The sequence below is a fragment of the Lynx canadensis genome, chromosome C2 (genome assembly GCF_007474595.2).
Source record: "Lynx canadensis isolate LIC74 chromosome C2, mLynCan4.pri.v2, whole genome shotgun sequence".
Lineage (NCBI taxonomy): Eukaryota > Metazoa > Chordata > Mammalia > Carnivora > Felidae > Lynx > Lynx canadensis.
The window spans coordinates 91350229-91373064 of NC_044311.2; the positions used below are offsets into that span (position 1 = coordinate 91350229).

Here is a 22836-nt window from a genome sequence, read left to right on the forward strand (position 1 = left end):
GAAGGCATAATCCAGCTGAAATATTGTAGTCCCAAGAAGAATGTGCATTGTAGAAGAATGGCTCAACAGGATTTATTTTTCTAAGAAGTTTATTCATTTATGTTTGAGAGAGAGAGGGAGAGACAGAATCCCAAACAGGCTCCATGCCTTCAATGCAGAGGCTGATGCAGGACTCCATCTCATGAACCATGAGATCCTGACCTGAACCCTAATCAAGAGTCGGACTCAACCAACTGAGCCACCCAGGCACCCCAAGATTTTTACAAGTTATACTTGTTCTTGATTTCCAGAACCATGCTTAGCATATTTAATTTGGTCTCCAAAGATCTACCAGTATGAAGAAAAGGTATTTTGGTAGTAGATAAAATACTATAATTATCAGAAAGATATATTTCTTCTGTGTATTAATAAAATGTCATTTGTCTCCTACCACCTGTACTGAAAAATTTACTAAAAAGGTCTTATCAAACCTGGGTAGCTGACAGGCCAGCCCCTGAACGAGATTGCACCAGACACACTAATTCATGAGGTCCTAGTAATAGTATAAGTATGTTGCTTATGAAGAAACTTGAAATACCATTTCTGTTATTCTGCAATTTTTCCCCAGAATCAGCACCTCAAAGAATGGAGTCATTAGTTCTAAATGGCAAGTAAAGGGATTCCTACATAATTTTGCATAACCCCAAAAATTAATTTCAATATACATTTGTGTTTTTAATGGACATTTAGAAACACCTAGCCTGCTTCAGCAATACTACACAATGTTTACAGAGTTTAGTAATTGATGGGGAGACATAGAGTCTCAGGGGACTTGTACTTTAATGTACTGGAAAATCCAGTCCTAGAACTGCTTCTATCAAAAATGAAGGAGATCATCTCAGATATGATGCTACTTCTATTCCCTGACCAAGTAGAAGAAAAAAATGCTTTAAGATGGATGATGGCCAAGACCAAAGCCAGAGATTGGGGTCTGGGCAGAGGCCAAGGAGCCATTAAAGCTTTGTCTTCTTGGTCTCCAGGTTGATCACGTTTCCTTGGGTATGGAGAATCTGCTTATCTGCTGGTTTCTGTAAATCCTCTGGCTTTATAGGAACGTAGTAGTAGCCCATGATGGAGAAGATCAGGCAGACCACCAGCAGGAGACAAGAAAACAAAATGAATTCTGCCCACTGCAGGAAGAAATAAATATAGAGATGAATGTGGAGAAACTTGAAATTAAATGGATATTTGTAGGATGAGCAGATTGATTCAGGATCACCAGTGTAGGCAGAGGTTTGCTAAAAGAAGAATGGGTTCACTGGTGTCTCCTCAGATGGGCCTATGATGGCCATTATTGCCACTCTTATATGTCTATTTTCCTGGCCATGTCTGTTTATATCTAGCCCATCTCATGCCACAGCACTGAGTAGGAAATGTGAGGGGCAAAGGGATAGGGGAACAGGGAGAAAAGGAACTTGGAGGGGAAATCATGGGTAGACAAGTTCCTACTTCCATCAGATCCATACCTGTACCAGGCCACTGAACTGTGCCACAACAAGCACGATGATATTCCCAACTGCAACTGTCAACAACCAGGCTGCCTGGAGTACAGATTTCATGCTAGAGGGAGCCTAAAGAGGACACAGGTTTGTGAGTAAACAAACGCCCTACAGCATCCATATGACCCATGCATCCAGAAAACTTTGCCCACAAAAGTTTCCAAATTTGAACTCCTGCCCCACCCCCCCAAGTTCAGCTGTGGTGTTTGATTCAGGGCATGGAAATAATGTTAACAGTAAAAATAAGATGGAGCTCTTAATTGAATATTTTAATACATTATACCATATAATCTTCATTATACCCTAAGAGATAAATTCTACCAGTATTCTTATTTTATACATAAAGAAAAATAGCATCAGAGATCATTAACTTGCTCAAGTTTTTGCAATAGGTTGTACAGTCAGAATTTGAACATGGCCAGTTTGACTTCACAGTCCTTATTCTTTAAAAAAAAATTTTTTTGTGATCTATTTTTATTTTTGAAAGAGAGACAGATCCCGAGTGGGGAGGTGCAGAGAGAGAGAGGGAGGCACAGAATCTGAAACAGGCTCCAGGCTCTGAGCTGTCAGCACAGAGCCTAACACAGGGCTCCAACTCATGAACTGAAAGATCATGACCTGAGCAGAAGTTGGACACTCAACCTACTGAGCCACCAGGCGATACCACAGTCCTCATTCCTAAAGTACCCTTTCCTAGATCCCAAACAGCATCACCTATTATGCTGCCCTGCCATGATCCTGGGAGTCAAGATGACTCTCTGTTCAGGGTCATATGTAAGGAATCTAAGGCCGAAAAATAGAGAGGTCTTGACCAGGATCACATACCTATTTAAGGCAGTGCTAGGATTAAACCTCATCCTTCTCTGAGAAATATATATATACCTCCACTTTTCACTTGGAAAAACTTACCTGAGAATAAGAAAACTCAAGTCCTGTGACAGAGAACATGACCTCCCCAGCTGTAACCAGGGCATATTGTGGTAGCTGCCATGCAATGGACAGTTTGTTGGCTGGAGTGTCTTTCATCTTCCAGGCCTGAGGATCCTGATTGGTGTTCTTAGTGAGAGAAAGAAGAAATAGGCTTATCAGCAGTCACAAGTGAATATTTCTAACCTACAGCATTATGTGATCTTATATCCATCCCCTTTTTGTATTTTCATCCTTCAAGAAACTGAACAAATTCTATACAATTTCAGTTTTTGAAATTCTTTTTGGTAACACTGCACTCACTTACCAGGCTTCAATCAGATACCATTATTGACAAAGTCCTTAAAATGGCAGAATATTTTGATACTGTAGTTTGGATTTCCATCATTTTGAACTATAGGTATTTTGATCCTGGCTAACATTTTATTTTATTTTTAAAAATTTTTTTAAATGTTTATTTATTTTTGAGAGGGGCGGGGGCAGGGGCAGAGAGAGGGAGACACAGAACCTGAAACAGACTCCAGGGCTCCAACTCATGAACAGCAAGATCATGACCTGAGCCAAAGTCAGATGCTTAACCAACTGAGCCACCCAGGTGCCCCCTGACCAATATTTTAAATATAAAATGGCGTCTAAATTATACAAACACAATGAATTTTCAGCATGTTCTTGAGAAAGTTTACTTCCTTGTCCAGTTTTCTATGTAAGCAAACTGGTTTTGGACATTTTCCATTAAAATTTTTATTTTACTAAAATTACTTTTATCAAAATTAATTATTTTCTTGGTATACCTTACATTAAACATTTTGTTGATCAAAATGTTGGATCAAAATGTTGAAAAATCTATATCAAATAGTGCCTGCTATTTTTAATTCTATTTACTGGCCATTGTTTTTTAACTCAAATCTCACACATTCAAATTATGAGAAAAAGAGATAATTTTTCTGTAGAATTTTGGTCAAAAATATTTTTTTCAGGGTATTTTATTGTTGTTGTTGTTATTAATGTTACCAAATATATGTGATTCTATAATCTTCATTTCTTTGTCTGTAGGTTTTTAGTTATGGTTGGTTTTATTTTATATAGGCTATGTCTACTAATATTTGTTATAAATGGAATAAAAACTCTAAAATTACATGTATTTCTTGAAGTGAAACCATTATTAGGTAGTAGGTATATTATCTAAAGTATAATGTGATTAAAATAGCAATTAAAACATCAAGATCAAAAGTCCTTGAAATCAAAAGTGTCTGACATCCAAATGTCCTTCATTTTCTGAGTCAAAGTGTCATTAGGTTCAAAGTAGGTAAATTTTGCTTCAATTGATATTATGAACAATACATAGACATATGTTCAGGTTTTCTTAGGCTAATAGAAGACCGTGACTTAAGCTTCTAAATCAAGGTCTCGTACTCAAATACCAACAGGCAAACAATTAAGAAAACGAAGCAGGCTAAATGGGAATGATGGGGGCTGTGGTAAAGTGGATAGCACAGGCCTCATCTAAAGGGCATAGCCATTACAGCACCAGCTAATTGACATGGTAATACTTGTAACTAAATCTTCTGTTACTGTTTTTTAAGAAACTTAAGAGAGGAGAGGAGGAGTTAAGATGGCAGAGTAATAAGGGAACCCTGGTCTTGTCCCTTGAACACAGCTAGATCAATATCAAACCATTTTGAACAGCTAGGAAATCAAGCTGAGGATTAACAGAACAATCTACATACTTTGAGGGAGAGAATGTGGCAGGTATATGGTGCAGTGAGGTGAAATGGGGGAGAGATAAGCCGTGGTGCTGCAGAGGGGGAGGAAAGCATTTTCACAGAGAGGAGAAAGAGAGGGAGAGAGAGCAGCACATTGGGTTTGTGCAAAAAAGCACTCTTCCCTCTGAAAACAGAGAGAAAGAGTAAAAACATGCACAGGGGACTGCACAAAAAAACTTAGCATGGGGAAAAGAAAAGGAGAAGGTTTCACTACCACCAGGTTTTTATAAACAGTGGAGCACAGATTCTGAAGTTTCAGAGGTTAGCCCCTCCCTGGTGGTTCTCTGGTGAGAAAGCAGGCCAGAACCCTGGGAATGGGCAGCATGGTCTGAGGATTCCCTGGGTTGCACAGGGAGAATGGGTTCCCCAGCTTGGAGTGCATTTAGTAGAGGTGATACAGTCTCCCATGGGCAAGAGACCCAGTGGGCACCATCAAACTGCCACATTCACCCATATAAAAACAGACACTGCCTGAGGGTAGCAAACCCTGGAGCGGGATATGTGTTGCAATTTACCACAAACTCTGAGCTGCTACTGCTGCATAATGGTACAACCATTTCCTGGGACAAGTGGGCCACACTGCAGCAAGACCCTTTTCTCTGGAACTGTGGAGGTATCTGAGGTGTGGGGTTTTGAAACACAGCCATTCCTGAGATAAAAATCTGGAGGGAGGCACTCCCTAGTAGGCTGATACCTGGGAGACAGGGGGAAGGCAGGGAGCTGACCGATGCCTGGGAGACAAAAGGGGCAACTGCACATCTGTGAAGGTACAAACTTCACACTCTGGAGACTAGGGAGTGGGGTGAAGGCATTTCCACCATTAGCCCACAAACACTAATCAACTCCAGTGAGCTACACAATGCCACCAAGTGGAGAATGGAGCTGTTACACCAAGCCTCCCTCCTACTGTCAACCACCCCCCCCCCCCACCTCCACTGTGCCCTGGAGGCCCCTCCTGCAGAAGACCAGCACAGATCCCTTCCCTGAGCTTAGTCTACTGATCACAGACTGCTGCAAAGTTTCAGTTATAGGGGAAACTGGATCTAGCTTCATTTTTGCTTGTTCATTTGTTGTTCCTTCTGTTTTTGTTTTGTTGTTGATGTTGTTGTTTTTCTTTTTCTTTTGTTTCTTGTATACAGAAAAAGCACAATTTTTAAATTTTATTTTATTATTCTTTTTATTTTTTAAATTTTAAATTAAATTTTTTTCTCTCCTCTTTTCTCTTTTCTTTTTTTTTTCTATCAAGCCTCTCTTAACAAACAGACAAAAACACACCTAGGATCTGGCTCCCTTTATTTTTCATTTTTATTTCATTCTATTATTGTTGTTTTTTCTTCCTCCAAAATGACAAGATAGAGGAATTCACCTCAAAAGAAAGAACAGGAAGAAATGATGACCAGGTATTTGGTCAATGCAGATGTAAGATCTCTGAACTAGAATTTGAAACAATGATTATGGGGTGCCTGGGTGGCTCAGTCAGTTGAGCCTTGGACTTCGGCTCAGGTCATGATCTCATGGTTGGCGGGTTTGAGCCCCACATTGGGCTTTGTCCTGACAGTGGGGAGCCTACTTCAGATTCTGTCTCCCTCTCTGCCCCTCCCCCCTCTCAAAAATAAATAAACATTTAAAAAATCTTTTAAAATAAATAAAACAATGATTATAAGGATACTAGCAGGGCTTGAAAAAAAGCATAGACGACACCACAGAATCATTTATGCAGAGATAAAAGAACTAAAATCTAGTCAGGCTGAAATTAAAAATGCTATAACGAAGATGTAAACCCAAATGGAGGCCACAAAAACGAGGATGGATGAGGCAGAAGAACAAATTAGTGACATAGAAGATAAAATTATGGAAAATAATGAAGCTGAAAAGAAGAGGGAAACAAAGGTTAGAGATCACAAAGGCAGACTTAAGGAACTCAGCAATTTGTTAAAACATAATAACATTTATATCACAGGAGTCCCAGAAGATGAAGAGAGAGAAAAGGGGGCAGAAGGATTATGTGAGCAAATTATAGCTGAAAACTTCCCTAATCTGGGGAAAGACACAAACATCAAAATCCAAGAAGCACAGAAAACTCCCAGTAAATCCAACAAAATCTGGCTATGGCCAAGACATATCATAGTCAAATTCACAGTATACACAGACAAGGAAAGAATCCTGAAAGCAGCCGGTGGGGGGGTGAGGGGGGGAGTCCTTAACCTACAAGGGAAGACAGACCAGGTTTGCAGAATATCTGTCCACAGAAACTTGGCAGGTCAGAAAGGTGTGGCAAAATATATTCAACATACTGAATGTAAAAAATAAGCAGCCAAGAACACTCTATCCAGCAAGGCTGTTGGAGAGATAAAGAATTTCCCAAACAAAAACTAAAGGAGTTTGTGACCACTAAACCAGCACGATAAGAAATTTGAAGTGGGACTCTGAGTGGAGGAAAAAAAAAAAGACCAAAAGCAAGAAAGACTAGAAAGGACCTGAGAGCATCACCAGATACACCAACTCTACAGGTAACACAATGGCACTAAATTCATGAATTTCAATAATCACTCTGAATGTAAATGGATTAAGTGCTCCAATCAAAAGACAGAGTAGCAGAATGGATAAAAAAAAAAAAAGATCTATCAATTTTCTGCCTACAAGAGACTCATTTTAGACCTAAAGATATCTACAGTTTAAAAGTGAGGCTATGGAGAACCATCTATCATGTGAATGGACATCAAAAGAAAGCCAGAGTAGCCATTCTTATATCTAGACAAACTAGATTTTAAGTTTTTTTAATGTTTATTTACTTTTGAGACAATGCAAGAAACAGAGTGCAAGCAACGGAAGGGCAGATAGCGGGAGACACGGAATCTGAAGCAGTCTCCAGGTTCTGAGCTGTCAGCCCAGAGCCTGACACTGCGCTTGAACTCACGAACTGTGAGATCATGACGTGAACCAAGGTTGACGGTTAACCAACTGAGCCACTCAGGTGCCCCAGACAAACTAGATTTTAAAACAAAGACTGAAATAAGAAATGAAGAAGGGCATTATATCATAATTGATACATAAATCAATTAATAACAAACATAAATAAACTCATTGATAATACAATAATAGTAGGGGACTTTAACACCCCACTTACAACAATGGAGAGATCACCTAAGCTGAAAATGAACAAGAAGACAATGGCTTTGAATGACACACTGGACCAGATGGACTTAACATATATTCAGAACATTTCATCTTAAAGCAGCAGAATACACATTCTTTTCGAGTGCACAAGGAACATTCTTCAGAATAGATCATATACTGAATCGCAAATCATCCCTCAACAAGTACAAAAAGATCAAGATCATACCATGCATATTTTCAGATCACAATGCTATGAAACTTGAAGTCAACCACAAGAAAAAAGAAAATGAAAACGAAAACATCACAGTCCAAAGCCTTTTGGATACAGCAAAGGCAGTCTTAAGAAGGAAGTATATTGCAATTCAGGTCTATCTCAAGAAGCAAGAAAGGTCCCAAATGGACAATCTAACTTTACAGTTAAAGAAGCTAGAAAAGGAACAGTAAATAAAGACTAAAGCCAGCAGAAGAAGGGATACAATAAAGATTAGAGCAGAAATAAATGATATAGAACAAAATCCAGTAAAAAGATCGATGAAACTAAGAGCTGGTTCTTCGAAATAATTAACAAAATTGATAACCCACTAGCCAGACTTAGCAAAAAGAAAAGAGAAAGGACTAATATAGATAAAATCAAGAATGAAAGAGGACAGATCATAACCAACACCTCAGAAATACAAACAAGTATAAAAGAATACCATGAAAAATTATATGCCGACAAACAGGACAATCTGGAGGAAATGGATAAATTCCTAGAAACTCACACACTACCAAAACTGAAACAGGAAGAAATAGAAAATTTCAACAGATGTGTAACCAGCAAAGAAATTAAATCAGTAATCAACAATTTCTGGCTTCCCAGGGGGAATTCTACCAGATATTTAAAGAAGAGTTAATACCCATTCTTCTCAGACTCTTCCAAAATATAGAAATGGAAGAAAAACTTCTAAACTCATTCTGCAAAGCTAGCATTACCATGATTCCAAAACCAAAGACTCCACTAAAAAGGAGAATTACAGGCCAATATACCTGATGAACCTGGATGCAAAAATTCTCAACAAGATACTAGCAAATTGAATTCAACAGTACATTAAAAGAATTATTCACCATGATAAGTGGGATATGTTCCTGGGCTGCAGGGTTGGTTCAATATCCACAAATCCACCAATGTGATACCCTACATTAATAAAAGAAAGTCTAAGAACCATATGATCCTGTCAATAGATGCAGAAAAAGCATTTAACAAAACACAGCATCCTTTCTTGATAAAAACCCACAAGAAGGTGGGATATATGGAACATACCTCAACATCATAAAGGCCATATATGAAAGACCAACAGCTAGTAACATTCTCAATAGGGAAAAACAGAGAGCTTTTCTCCTACAGTCGGGTATAAGACAAGGATGTCCACTCTCCCCATTACTATTTAATATAGTTGTAGAAGTCTTAGCCTCAGCAATCACACAACAAAAAGAAATAAAAGGCATCAAAATTGGCAAGGAAAAAGTGTAACTTTCACTATTTGCAGATGACATGATATTCTTTGTAGAAAACCTGAAAGACTCCACTAAAAAATTGCTAGAATTAATTCATGAATTCAGCAAAGTTGCAGGATATAAAATCAATGTGCAGAAACCTGTTGCATTTCTATATACCAATAATAAAGCAGCAGAAAAAGAAATCAAGGAATCGATCTCATTTGCAATTGCATTAACACAATGAGATACCTAGGAATAAACCTAACTAAAGAGGTAAAAGATGTATACTCTGAAAATTATAGAACACTTATGAAAGAAATTGAAGAGAACACAAAGAAATGGAAAAGCATTCCATACTCATGGATTGGAAGAACAAACATTATTAAAATGTCCATACTACCCAAAGCAATCTACACATTTTTTATATTAAATATAATTTATTGTCAAATTGGTTTCCATACAGCAATGTACACATTTAGTGCAATCCCTATCAAAATACCACCAGCATTTTTCACAGAGCTAGATCAAATCTTAAAATTTGTATGGAACCACAAAAAACTCCAGATAGCCAAAGCAATCCTGTAAAAGAAAAACAAAACTGGAGGCATCATGATTCTGGATTTCAAGCTGTATTACAAAGCTGTAGGCATCAAGACAATATGGTACTGGCACAAAAACAGACACATAGATTAATGGAACAGAACAGAGAGCCCAGAAATGGATCCACAACTATACTGCCAACTAATCTTTGACAAAGCAGGAAAGAATACCCAATGGGAAAAAGTATTTTCAACAAATGGTGTTAGGAAAACTGGATGGCAACATGTAGAAGAATGAAACTAGGCCACTTTCTTACACCATACACAAAAGTAAATTCAAAATGGATGAAAGACCCAAATGTGTGACAGGAAACCATCAAAATCCTACAGGATAAAACAGGTAGCAAACTTCTTTGACTTCAGCTGAAGAAACTTCTTACTAGACATGTCGCTGAAGGCAAGGGAAACAAAAGCCAATAGGAACTATTGGGACTTCACGATAAAAATCTTCTGCACAGTGAAGGAAACGATCAACACAACTAAAAGGCATCCTACAGAATGGGAGAAGATATTTGAAAATGGCATAACTAATAAATGTTAGTACCAAAAATCTATAAATAATGTATCAAACTCAACACCCAAAAACCAAATAACTCAGTTAAGAAATGGGCAGAATACATGCATAGACACTTTTCCAGAAAAGACATCCAGATGCTAACAGACACATGAAAAGATGCTTAACATCACTCATCATCAGGAAAACAAAAAAAAATAAACACAATGAAATACCACCTCGCACCTGTCAAAATGGCTAAAATTAACAATGCGAGATATAACAGGTATTGGTGAGGATGCAGAGAAAGGGGAACCCTCATGCACTGTTGGTGGGAATGCAAACTGGTGCAGACACTCCTGAGAATAGTATGGAGGTTCCTTATGAAAGTAAAAATAGAACTACCCTACAGTCTAGCAATTGCACTATTAGGTATTTACCCAAAGGATACAAAATACAGATTCAAAGGGGTACATGCACCCCAATGTTAATAGCAGCATTATCAACAATAGCCAAACTATGGAGAGAGCCCAACTGTCCATAAACTGATGAACAGATAAAGAAGATTTGGTGTGTGTGTGTGTGTGTGTGTGTGTGTGTATGTATATATACTATATATATATAGTGGAGTATTAGCCATCAAAAAGAATGAAATTTTGCCATTTGCAATGATATGGATGGAGCCAGAATGTATTATGCTAAGCGAAATAAGTTAATCAGAGAAAGACAAATACCATATGATTTAACTCATGTGGAATTTAAGAAACAAGACAAATGAACATATGAAAGGAAGGGGAAAAGAGAAGAAAGGGAAACAAACCACAAGATACTCTTAATGATAGAGAATAAACTATGGGTTGATGGAGGAAGGTGGGTGGGAGATGGGCTGGATGGGTGATGGGTACTAAGGAGGGCACTTATTGTGATGAACACTGAATGTTGTACGTAAATGATGGGTCACTGGATTCTACTCCTGAAACCAATATTGCATTATATGTTAACTAACTAAAATTTTTTAAAAAGAGAGAGAAATGTTAAGAATCCAGCTTCTTACATGAAATCCACCGAATTTTAAGTATTGTCAACTAATAATGATTATTATTACTTTTGTCAGTCCTGTGCAGGCCAAAGAAAATAGGACTATGGAAAAAACTGGGCCCCCAAGCTCCAATTTATGATGTTTACTTTAAATGCTTATTAGATCCTGGCATTCAGAAACAATATGTATGACTTCTATCCTGAGTAGCATACAAAAAACCGAACAAACAAAAAGTAGAATAATAACAGGAATACAAGTGTTATGGGTTGAATTGCGTCCCCTTAAAACTCATATGTTGAAGGCCTAACCCCAACTGAGTCCTGAGAATGTGACCTTACTTGGATATAGGTTTTTTGCAGATATAATTAGTCATGTGAAAATGGGGTCATTAGGGTGGGTTCTAATCCACTGTGGCTGGTATTCTCGTAAAAAGAATGTTGGACACAGACAAGCCTTCACTTGAAGGCAGAGATTGGGGTGATTCTTCTACATATCAAGGAATACCAAATGTTGCCAGAAAGCCACTAGAAGCTAGAGGAGAAAGGGGCGCCTGGGTGGCTCAGTCAGTTGAGCATTCAGCTCAGGTCATGATCTCACAGTTTGTGAGTTTGAGCCCCACGTCGGGCTCTGTGCTGACAGCTCCTAGCCTGAAGCCTGCTTCGGATTCTGTGTCCCCCGCCCACCCCCTCACAAGCACAATGAGATATTATTCACATCTACTAGGATGGGTATAAAAAAGACAGAAAAAAAGTGTTGGTGAAGATGAGGAGGAATTTCAACCTTCACACACTATTGGTGGGAATGTAAAATGGAATTCATTTTGGAAAAGTTCCTAGTGGTGCCTCAGATGGTTAAAACTTAGAGTTACCATGTGACCCAGAAATTCCACTCATACATATATACTCAAGAGAAATGAAAATGTCCATGCATGGGGCACCTGGGTGGCTCAGTCGGTTAAGCGTCCGACTTCGGCTCAGGTCATGATCTCACGTCCGTGAGTTCGAGCCCCGCGTCGGGCTCTGTGCTGACCGCTCAGAGCCTGGAGCCTGTTTCAGATTCTGTCTCCCTCTCTCTCTGCCCCTCCCCTGTTCATGCTCTGTCTCTCTCTGTCTCAAAAATAAATAAACATTAAAAAAAAAAAAGAAAATGTCCATGCAAAAACTTGTACATGAATGTTCATAACAACCTTATTTATAATAGTGAAAAGGTAGAAACAACCCAACTGTCCATTAACTGATGAATTGACAAATAAAATATGTTACATCTATATAATGGAATATTAATTAATAGTAACAAGAAATGAAGCACCGATACATCCTACAACATGAATGAACCTTGGAAAATATGCCAAATGAAAGAATTCAGACACAAAAGTCCACCTATTATATAATTCTATATTTCTATTATATGCCTATTGCCTATGTTATCTCTTTTAATGTCCCTTATAGAGACCTTAATAGACTTTCTAAAGTCCCGAAAGAACCTATCACTTTACACTAGAAATAAGTATGTGACCCTGCACCAACATACAGTTTTCTTTGGATCCCAGGATAAATACAGATACAGATAATAAATATATAGATATAAATATAGATACAGATATATGGAAGGAGAGAGTAGGGTGGTCATGAGTTACTTACATTAGTAATAACAAACAGATAAGTTGCACCAAAGTCTAGTAGACCCATATTCAGTAAAAAGTCCTTATCTTCTGTTCTACAATGTACTGCAGCATATCTGGAACAGGACAATTTTAGTTAGAATAAACACCACATTTATTCTAGAAAATGCATTCCCATCTCCAGGGAAAGAGTGACCTCATCTCTCTATTCATGGTGAGTCAAGCAGCAAAGCTACCATTTCTCTTTGAAAAGAAGTCTCTAGGAGTGATTGATTTTAATGCCAGGTTTTTCTGACCTAGATCTGAGCTCTTCATTGTCTGTCAGGTAGTTGTTTTTTTTTAACCTTATGCCTGAATAAAGAAGGCACAAATCATCTTCTTTTGTGGGCTTCAGGCCCTCAGTCTTCTCATCCAAGCCTTATGTGTTTTTCTCATCCAAGTCTTAAGAATTAGTGAAACAGTATAAAACAGGAAACCTGAGTACACTCAAAATCAATCCCCACACCTATATGCAAAGAAAACATTTAAAAAACAATTGTTATATGTAGGGTGCCATTCCAGAAGACTCTGTTGTGCTATTTGGAATGCAACTGAATTTTATTTGTACAATGACATTGGGCCAGTGGAATAAAATGAAATTGCAAAAACGAAAAATAAAAATAAAAATAAAGAACAATTGTTGATAAAAGTAAAAGGTCCACAAGGGTAATGCTCTTACTCTCCACTTTGTACAGTTATGTAAGCAGACACACCATAGTCTTCACCAACACTGAGGAAGATATCTGTAGTCAGGGAGATGTTGACTTCTTTGTGTAATGTATTAATAAACCTAAGGGTAGAGACATTGTCACATATCAGACAAACCCTCCCAAACAGGGACACCTGTTTACCGCTATATTCCCAGTGCCTAGAACAGTTTTTGGCACACAATAGCAACCACCTAATCTTGACGGCCATAAGTATGTGCATCTCTCTATTTCATGCCTGATTCCTGCTACAGAGACCAGTGACCTCTTGGGTTCTCTATCTCTGTAACTTTCCCTGGACACCTGACATGATTTTTGCCTTATCTGGATTCAAAACCAAAGGTGTTACCTTTACTACACCATAGGGCTTCTACAGGTTTACAAAAAACTATGCTTTAAAAACACAGTAACAATAAGGGATATTCAACCACGAACCATGAAGAAAGGATTATTTGCTCACTTCTAAATTTTTCTCTGGTGATCACAGAGAGGGAAGTACTCAGTTATTTTCCTGAGAGCAAGATAAGTGGATAAAATTCAACAAAAAGGGATGTACACATTAGAGCACCGGGGGCATATACAGATACAGGGTCATCTTTTATAACCACATGGGAAAGCAAACCTGTCTCTCATTGTCCTGGAAAATGCCTCTGATACCCATGCCCTTGATATTATAGGAGAGAGAATCCCTGTACAAGACAAATAGAATGTGAGGCTACTTTATCTGAAGCCCCACAGATCAGAAGAGAGACCAAGATTCAAAACAGAGTGGCCTGGGGTCTCCTTGACATCCAAACCTCACAGTTGTCATCCCATTGGCTGTTTTGTTTCCTTCATCCTTCACCTGTAATAGAGGAAAGTAAAAATCAGTTACTGGTGACAACAAGGAACTGATAGTCAGAAATCTGCTCATCAGGCATATCTTTGGTAAGATATAAATGATCCAGTCAAAAAAAGATAACAGTTTGGAACCTAGATCATTCCTCAACTTACCATCATGCTGGAAATATTTTTTCCATCTTCTCGAAGGATCAGACTGTACCAGTTCTTCTCCTCCACAGAATGTTTAGTGTAGACGGACAGATTATGGTATGTTAGGTAGAAGTGGAAATCCTGGCTTTTTGTCTTTAGGTGGAGTTGGGCATAGTGTGGCATCTTCTGTGGAATGAAGAAATTGTCATGCTCAACTTCTGATGCATTGTAGACATCACAGTCTCATAGCATCCCAGGGCAGGTGAGCTCATCAAACACTTTCAACTTTGCCCTTTAACCTAGCAATTCTGTTTTTAGGAATATGCTATATTAGAGTAATTGGAGGCATGCATAAAGATTTATGAGTAAGGATGTTCATTATAGGATTATGTATAATAAAAAAAATCTTAAATACCTATAAGGATATACCTCAGTAAACTATGATATATCCATAAAATGGAATATCATGTGTCCATTAAAATGATGCTCTCGACAAAGAAGGATGATTATGATATGATTAATGTTAAGAAAAAAATCAGGGGCGCCTGGGTGGCTTGGTCGGTTAAGCGTCCGACTTCGGCTCAGGTCATGATCTCACGGTCCGTGAGTTCGAGCCCCGCGTCGGGCTCTGTGCTGACCGCTCAGAGCCTGGAGCCTGTTTCAGATTCTGTGTCTCCCTCTCTCTGACCCTCCCCTGTTCATGCTCTGTCTCTCTCTGTCTCAAAAATAAATAAACGTTAAAAAAAAATTTAAAAAAGAAAAAAAAAAGAAAAAAATCAAAGTTCAACACAGCATGTAGAGTTTGAGTACTTTTTAAAAACGTATTTATTCATTTATACAAAAATGCTTAACTGATCATCTCTGGGTAGTGGAATTACAGGTGATTTTTATGTCTTTCTACATACTCTTCAGTTTTCAACAATAGATGTATATTATTTTTATTATTAAAAATAATATCTTAAAATAAATATTTCAGAATATTTACAGTAATATTAGTGAAAATATACAAGCCAAATCCTTCCAGAGGATGTGATATTAGGAAGCAGTTTGAAATAACAATACAAATGACAACCCACTGAGAGCTTACAATGTCCCTGACACTAAGTGCTTTACATATAATATTTATCCTTACAAAAGCTTATGGCATAAAAATTATTGCCATTTTACAGATGATGAAACTGAGATTTAGAGATAAAGTATCTTGTTCAGGGTCTTATAGCTATGGAATGGCAGAACCAGGAATTGGACTGGGGCCAGTTTGACTCCACAAGTGTGTGCTTCTAACCACTATATTATGCTGTCACCTTGATGCATAATCTGAATGTGTTTCTTTTTTAAAAAAATTGTTTAGTGTTTATTTATTTTTGAGAGAGAGACAGACAGAGGTGAGCCAGGGAGGGGCAGAGAGACAGGGAGACACAGAATCCAAAGCAGGCTCTAGGCTGTCAGCACAGAGCCCGACATGGGGATCGAACTCACCAACCAGAAGATCATAACCTGAACCAAAGTTCAGGATACTTAACCAACTGAGCCACTGAGGTGTCCCTGAATGTGTTTCTAATTAAGTCAAGTCCATATCTCACCTGAAAGGATCTGAGGGACTCTTCCAGCAGAGTATTGTTTTCATCTCCCAGTACTGTCACCTTCACCTCATCATCTGCCAGATTCAAGACTTGCAGGAAAATCTCTTGAGGACCGGGCTGCGGTGGGGTCATTCTCTTAGGGCATAGAATGCATGTCAGAATTACCAACAAATAACCCTTCAAATACAATGAGAACACATAGCTCTGTCCTATCTCTGACAGCCTAGTCCATCTAGTCAAGAGGACAGTTTTCTCCCTCTGAAGAGTATTTGGCTTAGAAAACTTTGAAGGCAGTTTGGAGGGGGAAGCACCAGCTCAGTGTAGCAAGCACTGATGCTACGTAACAAACTCCATGCTTTTTGACTCAGTTGTGGCCTCATACATCATTCCCCAATAATGGCTATTCCATCTGCCAAATATTCAAAAGCCTGTGTTCCCAAAGGGATGACTAGATACCTTGGATATTAGTGTTTGGGAATTCCTTGACAATATACTCTGAATCACTCAGGTGGGAGGTGGGCCTCATTTTACATTGCTGTTCTACCCTTGTATCTACTCGTTTACCACGGATAGTTATGATGCACCCTCTTTAGATCAGGTACTGTCTAGATCAGGTACTGACTGTGCTAGGTCCCAGGCAACCAGGATTGAACAAATCAGAAGAGTGAATACCATAGATATGGTCTTGCCCTCATGGAGCTTTAGATTTATTGAACTCACATTAATTTTTAACTCTACAGCTGCTGCAACTGCAAACGCCAGGCTTGCTAGGATCATACCAACAGCCATTTTCCTAAGTGATCTGCAGAGGAAAGGGAGAGACAATATATCTAAACTTTAAATCTAAACCCTCTAAGCCTACCATTAAAGACCTTTCCTGATTTGGTCCCAGCTACTCCTCACACTGAAGAGTTCTCTGTTAATGCACCACATTTTCCCACATCAACTTTTGTTTATGATGGTCTTTCTACACATTATGTCATCATAACCAAAAATAATAGTAGTGCAGCCAGATATATTGAACATTTGCTATATGCCAGGCACTATACATTTTTACCTCATTTTCTTCTTCTTTATAAGTCTTTCTTGACTGTCGAAGGACTCTCCTTGCTCTATATTTCCCTGGCACTTTGTTTCCCTTCTTACTGCACTTAATATATATCACATTGTGTAATAATTATCCTTGCATGTGTTCTACCTCCCTTATTAAACAGTGAACTCCTTCAGGGCTGGATCTGTGCTGTTATATTTGCATGGCATTGGTGCTGAACTCAATAATATCTGCTCAATCAATGAGTAAATGAAAAAAAGACCATTTGAATACATTTGAATATGATAATGTGGTCATCAAAAAGAAATTGCTATTAAATCAGGAATTAGAGGAGGCTTGAAAACCCTCTGGTCAAATTTACAAAGAATAACACTTCTTTTCTTTTTAAGTTTTTATTTATATTCCAGTTAGTTAACACACAGTGTAATATTAGTTTCATGTCTACAATATTCAACATTTCCATACAACACCCGGTGCTCCTATTTAGAATGGGGGGAAAGCAGTAATTAGGGACAACTCTATTCCCACTCTTACTAGGTACCCACTTTGTTTCATATAGACAATAGAAGATTTAAAGGGATTAGTTGTCATGATAGGCTGTAGACTTTGAAGAGGCAACATTCAAGAATAAAGCAACAAGTTGATTTAGGATTCTATTCTCACATACTTTTGACTTTCCATGAAGCTTAGATCTACCTCTTCAACATCACACAGTTCAGTCGGCAATAATGGCTTGGACTGTCTATAATAAGAATTAGTTAGCTCTAATTCCCATCCTCCAGTATCAATAGGCATTTAGTTTAACTTAGATACATAGAAGCAGAAAAATTATAAACCAAAACAAATCGTGACTAAGTAGAAAAGTACTGACATTGAACTTTTATCAAGCTGAGCAAATATTAAACCAGTTTAAATAACAAAGGCATAGTGAGCACTTACGAGAAGTTAATTCCACATTTGGAAACCAGCCGATAAATGACAAGGTCAAACAATGGAATGAAGATAAGAACCAGAAGGGGATTTAGTACCTGTAACATCATGGTAAAAAGGATTAATTACACATATTCTTCTACCTCAAGTGTAAGTACGTACTCTCATTTGCTTGTGTGTACTCTAACGTTCAAACATACTTTCATTGTACTAAGTATGGAATGATTCCACCTCTTTCAGTCCTTTATACCCAGGACTCTATTTGCCCTGCATAGCACCTCAGCTTCTCAATATCCCACAGAACAAATTTCACTCTGAACCTGTTTTTCTGTCCAACCAGTTGGGAATTTTGCCCTCCCAATTTCACTTATCTTTTCCTGTTCCACAGCCCAAGGGAAAATGTGAAGGAGAGAAGGAAGAATTGGGGATTATTAAACAAGGGCTTAAAAAAGAACTGGGAGTCACCCAATTGTGTTTTACTCACACAACAAAGCCTTACACTTTCTTGGACAATATTTCCAAAATACTGTCTTGACATGGAAAAAAAAAAACCCGAGCTTATACTTCTCTTGTGAGATCAAAATTCACTCTACTTGGAAGTGGGCAGGATGTGAAAGAGAAGTGTGGGGCAAAAGGAGAATATTTTCACCCCTATTCTTAATCCTCCTCAGCATACAAGGAAACAAACATCCAGTTATATTTGGTAATCCTGATATTATAGGTAGAAGTATAGATAAGGAAAGCCATAAATCCCCATGAGTATAGAGAAAACTCCTACCTGCATCTGGTCAGGCTGAAGCACAAAAACACCCTGAAAAATTATAATAAATTACACTTTGATGGTGGCTAAAGACAAGAATAGCTTGGATCAAAAATATTGCTAATTAGTAGGAGAGATACATAAGATAAAATTCACCAGGTCTTTAGTTCAGGGCCATGGTTGCACTTCTAAGGGTATTTGGGGAAACAGACTGGGAATGGCTTCAGGCAATGCTTGCTGAAGGCAGGTAGGCCTAAAGGAGAATTTTCTTTTTCGGTGTACTATGGTTTTCTTGAGAGAGAGTAGAGTCAGTGTGTTTTTGTTAATTTCAGTAACTGCAGTTGTAAGTGATAATGTGCAGAACACAATGTTATGGTTAGGATAATGACTTCCACTAACACACAGTGTTTCCAAAGTTGTTCTCCAGGGGTCAACGAGAGAACAACCATAGTAAATTCTGGACAACCAGAGAAAGGGAAAAGGTAAAATTATAGTTTGCAGGCTCCAAATAGACTGGTTAATAAAATCTTGGTTGGTATCATTCCACCCTGCCCTCTTCACAACTGAGATGGTAGAAAAACAATATAATAATCTAAGTAGAACAACTGAGAGCCTAGATGAGACTCTGAGTTTGCTAAAGAATGGAGATTGGAAAAACAAAATGTTCACAACTGTCCCATTCCTTGTCCATGTACAAAGTAGCACATTTCTAGGTCCTCTACACGAACCTGGGATGGGCTAAATGTGTAGTGGCACCAATCAAATCCGATGCTACTATGCCCCAGGAAGGCTTAGATGGGAGAAAACATTCTCTATCCCAAGTCTCTATCATTTCATTTACTCTCTTCTCAGTACTTCCTTGTATACATTTAAACCTTTCCATCTTTATATTCCTGATTTCTAAAGAGAAGAGTCTGTGTTTTTATTTCTAGACTAGCTTTTTAAATTTTGCCTACTCAGTACCTTCATGTTAAAGGCACCTCTCTTATGATCTTAAGTCAGTTTTCAGGCAAAAACACAAAGAAATTAATTTTTCCCTGATATGGATTGTAAAGAAAATAATAGATTTCTCTGGAAAATCTTTTCTCACCAGATTCCCATTCATCCTTGTGGCTTGCAAGGTCCATCGTGAGCCCTAGGGGTGACAGATGCTATTATGAGAAATTCCTTTCCTGTGAGAGGAAAGGGGCTGGAATAAGGAGTTGTTTTCAAAAGAACCATTCTTACCTGCTGATCCAAAAGAGCCCAGAACATGGGAAGTGGGATATATAGGAATAGTACCCTGGTCAGTGCCTTCACATCCATAATGAGCTGCTTCTGCAAGAAAGGGAAAGAAGGAACAGGCTGAATTTCTAGACTTGGTTTTCTTGTTTAGAGTAGAAATGTCCCAGAACAGTAAGAGAAGAAGTCAAATGCAGTAAGAGGGAATCAGTTTGGACATTAAAAATCTCCATGGAGGCATAAGATATTTCTGTACTTCCAACTTACTGGGTATTTCTCAGCTGCCCAGTCCAGCCAGTGCTGTCGCTTAGGAATGTCCCCAGAGCGGTTGTTGAAACGGTTGGAAATAGCAAACTAGGGCAGAGCATAAATATCAGAGCATAGATACCAGAGCATAGATACCAGAAGTGTGACAAAAAGAAAGCATCCCATGCCTTTTCTAATTCATTATCCCTTCCCTCAGATACACATACTTTAATTGACTTACTCCAACCCTTTGATTTCATCAGACATTGAATACAGAATATTTCAGATATAATTTTAAACTATTCCTGCATCCTATTGGCAACATATATTACATATACACATTTCAGAAGATTTTTGTCAATTTACAAAAATGGTTACATTATTTTTTTTACTTAATGGTTAAGTAGAGACACAGAGGAAGACTGATTAATCTCAGTTTGCCAAAAGGTACAGAAGTAGAACAGAGTCATTGGGAAAAATGTATACCCATGTTTGAAGGCCTATATACTCAGCATAGCATCTCTCTCCCATTGATTGAAAAAGGCAGGTAAACAATTCACTCACCCAGATACACTTGACAACTTGACTCACTATGTTTCCTTCAGGAGGTGGTTTTCTGTATATTTTGCTTCCCATTGCAAACACAACTGCAGTTGGTAAACGAACAAGGTTCTTAGCTTCTCATTCAGCACATTCAGTATGTCAGTACTAAGGACAGGCTGCTGAAGTGTTAGGAGTGACTGGCAAAGCTTATAAAGGGAGGGGACTGAGTTAAACTTCTTGACTTTGGAATTACACAAATTATGGAATCCCAGAGAAGAATAAAATGGTCAATTGTTAAGAGAAGTAATCTGTTGAGACTTTCTTGTGCCACAGAAATCAAAGTCATTTCTGAATTCTTTTTCCTCCATCTCTACATCTGATATGTTACCAATTTTAATTGAGACTCTCTTCAACATATTTCCTATCTGCCCCTCTTTTGTATTACTACTGCTAGGACTCTTGTTTAGTACCTTAGAACCTCTACCCTGGATTATTAAAATGGCTACCAACTAGTTTTTCAATCCCTGGTCTCTTCCTTCTCTTATCTGATGCCAAATTAAAACCTTCTTTCTAGGACCTACCTAAAAAGCCCAAACTCCTGGCATGAAAGCTCTTCCCAAATTCATTATTATCCTAATGGCTATTATTATCACTATCCATCTATTGAAGGTTTACTATTATATGTAAAGTGTTAAGCATTTTATATACATTAACAGATTTAACCTGAAAAACATGTACTACTGTCTCCATTTTATTGCAGAAATTGAAGATAAAAGAAATTAAGCAATTTGTACAGATTACATAGTTATAAAATGCCAGAAACTGTATTTTTGACCTGAGATTTGTCTGACTCAAAAATAATATATGCTGTTAACAACCATAAAGCATCTCATTCACTCATTCTTACACTAGACACTTTGCTAGATAAAAAAAAGATGTGGCCCCTGTGGAGCTCACCTCAATCTACTATTTCCTACTTTATGTTTCATTATTTCCCATTAGGTACTCTACACTCTAACCACTATTCATCATTCTTACAAAAATAATTCTGTGCTATTACTGTACTTGAGCTCATTCTCTTTTCCTTACCCCATATTCTTTAACCACATCTTCACAGCTAATTATAAGTGAATTTTATTTTCTTATTTTTTCCTACATTCCAACTAACCAGCAATTAGATGATATTATTTTTATAATTATGAAATACTAAATATTATTTTTTTCAAGCTTATTAACTAAATTCAGCAGGAAGACTCTATCTTGGTACTGTCCCAGATGTATTTCCCTCCTTAATGGATTTCCCAGCTCCAGCAAGATGTCCCTCTAGAAGTTCTTCTACCAAAGGTGTCTTTGTCAGTGACCAGCAGCACTTTATAGTATCTTTATGACCAGAATGCCTGAGTCCCCTTACTTTTCCTTACCTTAACTTTCTAAATTCTCTTACTCTCAGTCAGATTGCCTTTATCACTTTTTCTTCATTCATTCTCTGTTTCCCCAAAGCTTGTCCAAATAGCACGCTTTACTTACCACAGGCTTCTTATTGTTGACAGAAAAAAATGGCTAAAAGAAAGGATGCTAATCCTGGGAGACAAGTGGGCAGCAAAAGAGGTAGCTAGACAAGAGGAAGATTTTGGAGGGGAAATAGACCACTCCTAAAACTAAGAATGATCCTAGGGGCGCCTGGGTGGCTCAGTCAGTTGGGCGTCCGACTTCAGCTCAGGTCACGATCTAGCGGTCCGTGAGTTCGAGCCCCACGTCAGGCTCTGGGCTGATGGCTCAGAGCCTGGAGCCTGCTTCTGATTCTGTGTCTCCCTCTCTCTCTGACCCTCCCCTGTTCATGCTCTGTCTCTCTCTGTCTCAAAAATAAACGTTAAAAAAAAATTAAAAAAAAAAAAAGAATGATTCTAGAAAGAGGCTAGAAATATCAATAGTAGAGTGGACAGTGGACTGATAAAAGGAAGGCCAGGTAATTATCTGGGTAAGATCACACTTAAATTTCAAAGCCACTTAACTGAAGAAGAGGAGTAGGAACCTTAAGTTTCTCTACTAATTCTTTCTTGCAGTAGATGATGTTGCCTCCTACTTCATAAAGAAAACACAAGCCTTCAAATAGGAATTGTCTCAACTTCCTGACACAAAATCTATTAATTCCTATATCTACAGCTATCCTCTTCTCCCTCCAGTTAGTTGAAGGTGATGTTCCTCCTCTGT

The 22836-nt window shown here is 38.1% G+C and overlaps 1 protein-coding gene across 1 annotated transcript in view; it reads right to left on the reverse strand.

Moving 5' to 3' along the window:
• Positions 1–209: 209 nt before the first annotated feature.
• SLC15A2 (solute carrier family 15 member 2) overlaps positions 210–22836 on the reverse strand; it is a 35703-nt gene continuing 13076 nt past the window's right edge. The window contains 15 exon segments of the mRNA XM_030330224.1: positions 210–1169; positions 1506–1610; positions 2448–2594; positions 12593–12689; positions 13292–13402; positions 14117–14163; positions 14313–14477; positions 15875–16009; positions 16595–16676; positions 17865–17953; positions 18634–18666; positions 19706–19750; positions 19843–19932; positions 20104–20190; positions 20647–20729. Coding sequence (XP_030186084.1) covers positions 993–1169; positions 1506–1610; positions 2448–2594; positions 12593–12689; positions 13292–13402; positions 14117–14163; positions 14313–14477; positions 15875–16009; positions 16595–16676; positions 17865–17953; positions 18634–18666; positions 19706–19750; positions 19843–19932; positions 20104–20190; positions 20647–20729 — 1493 coding nt within the window. The 3' untranslated portion in view covers positions 210–992.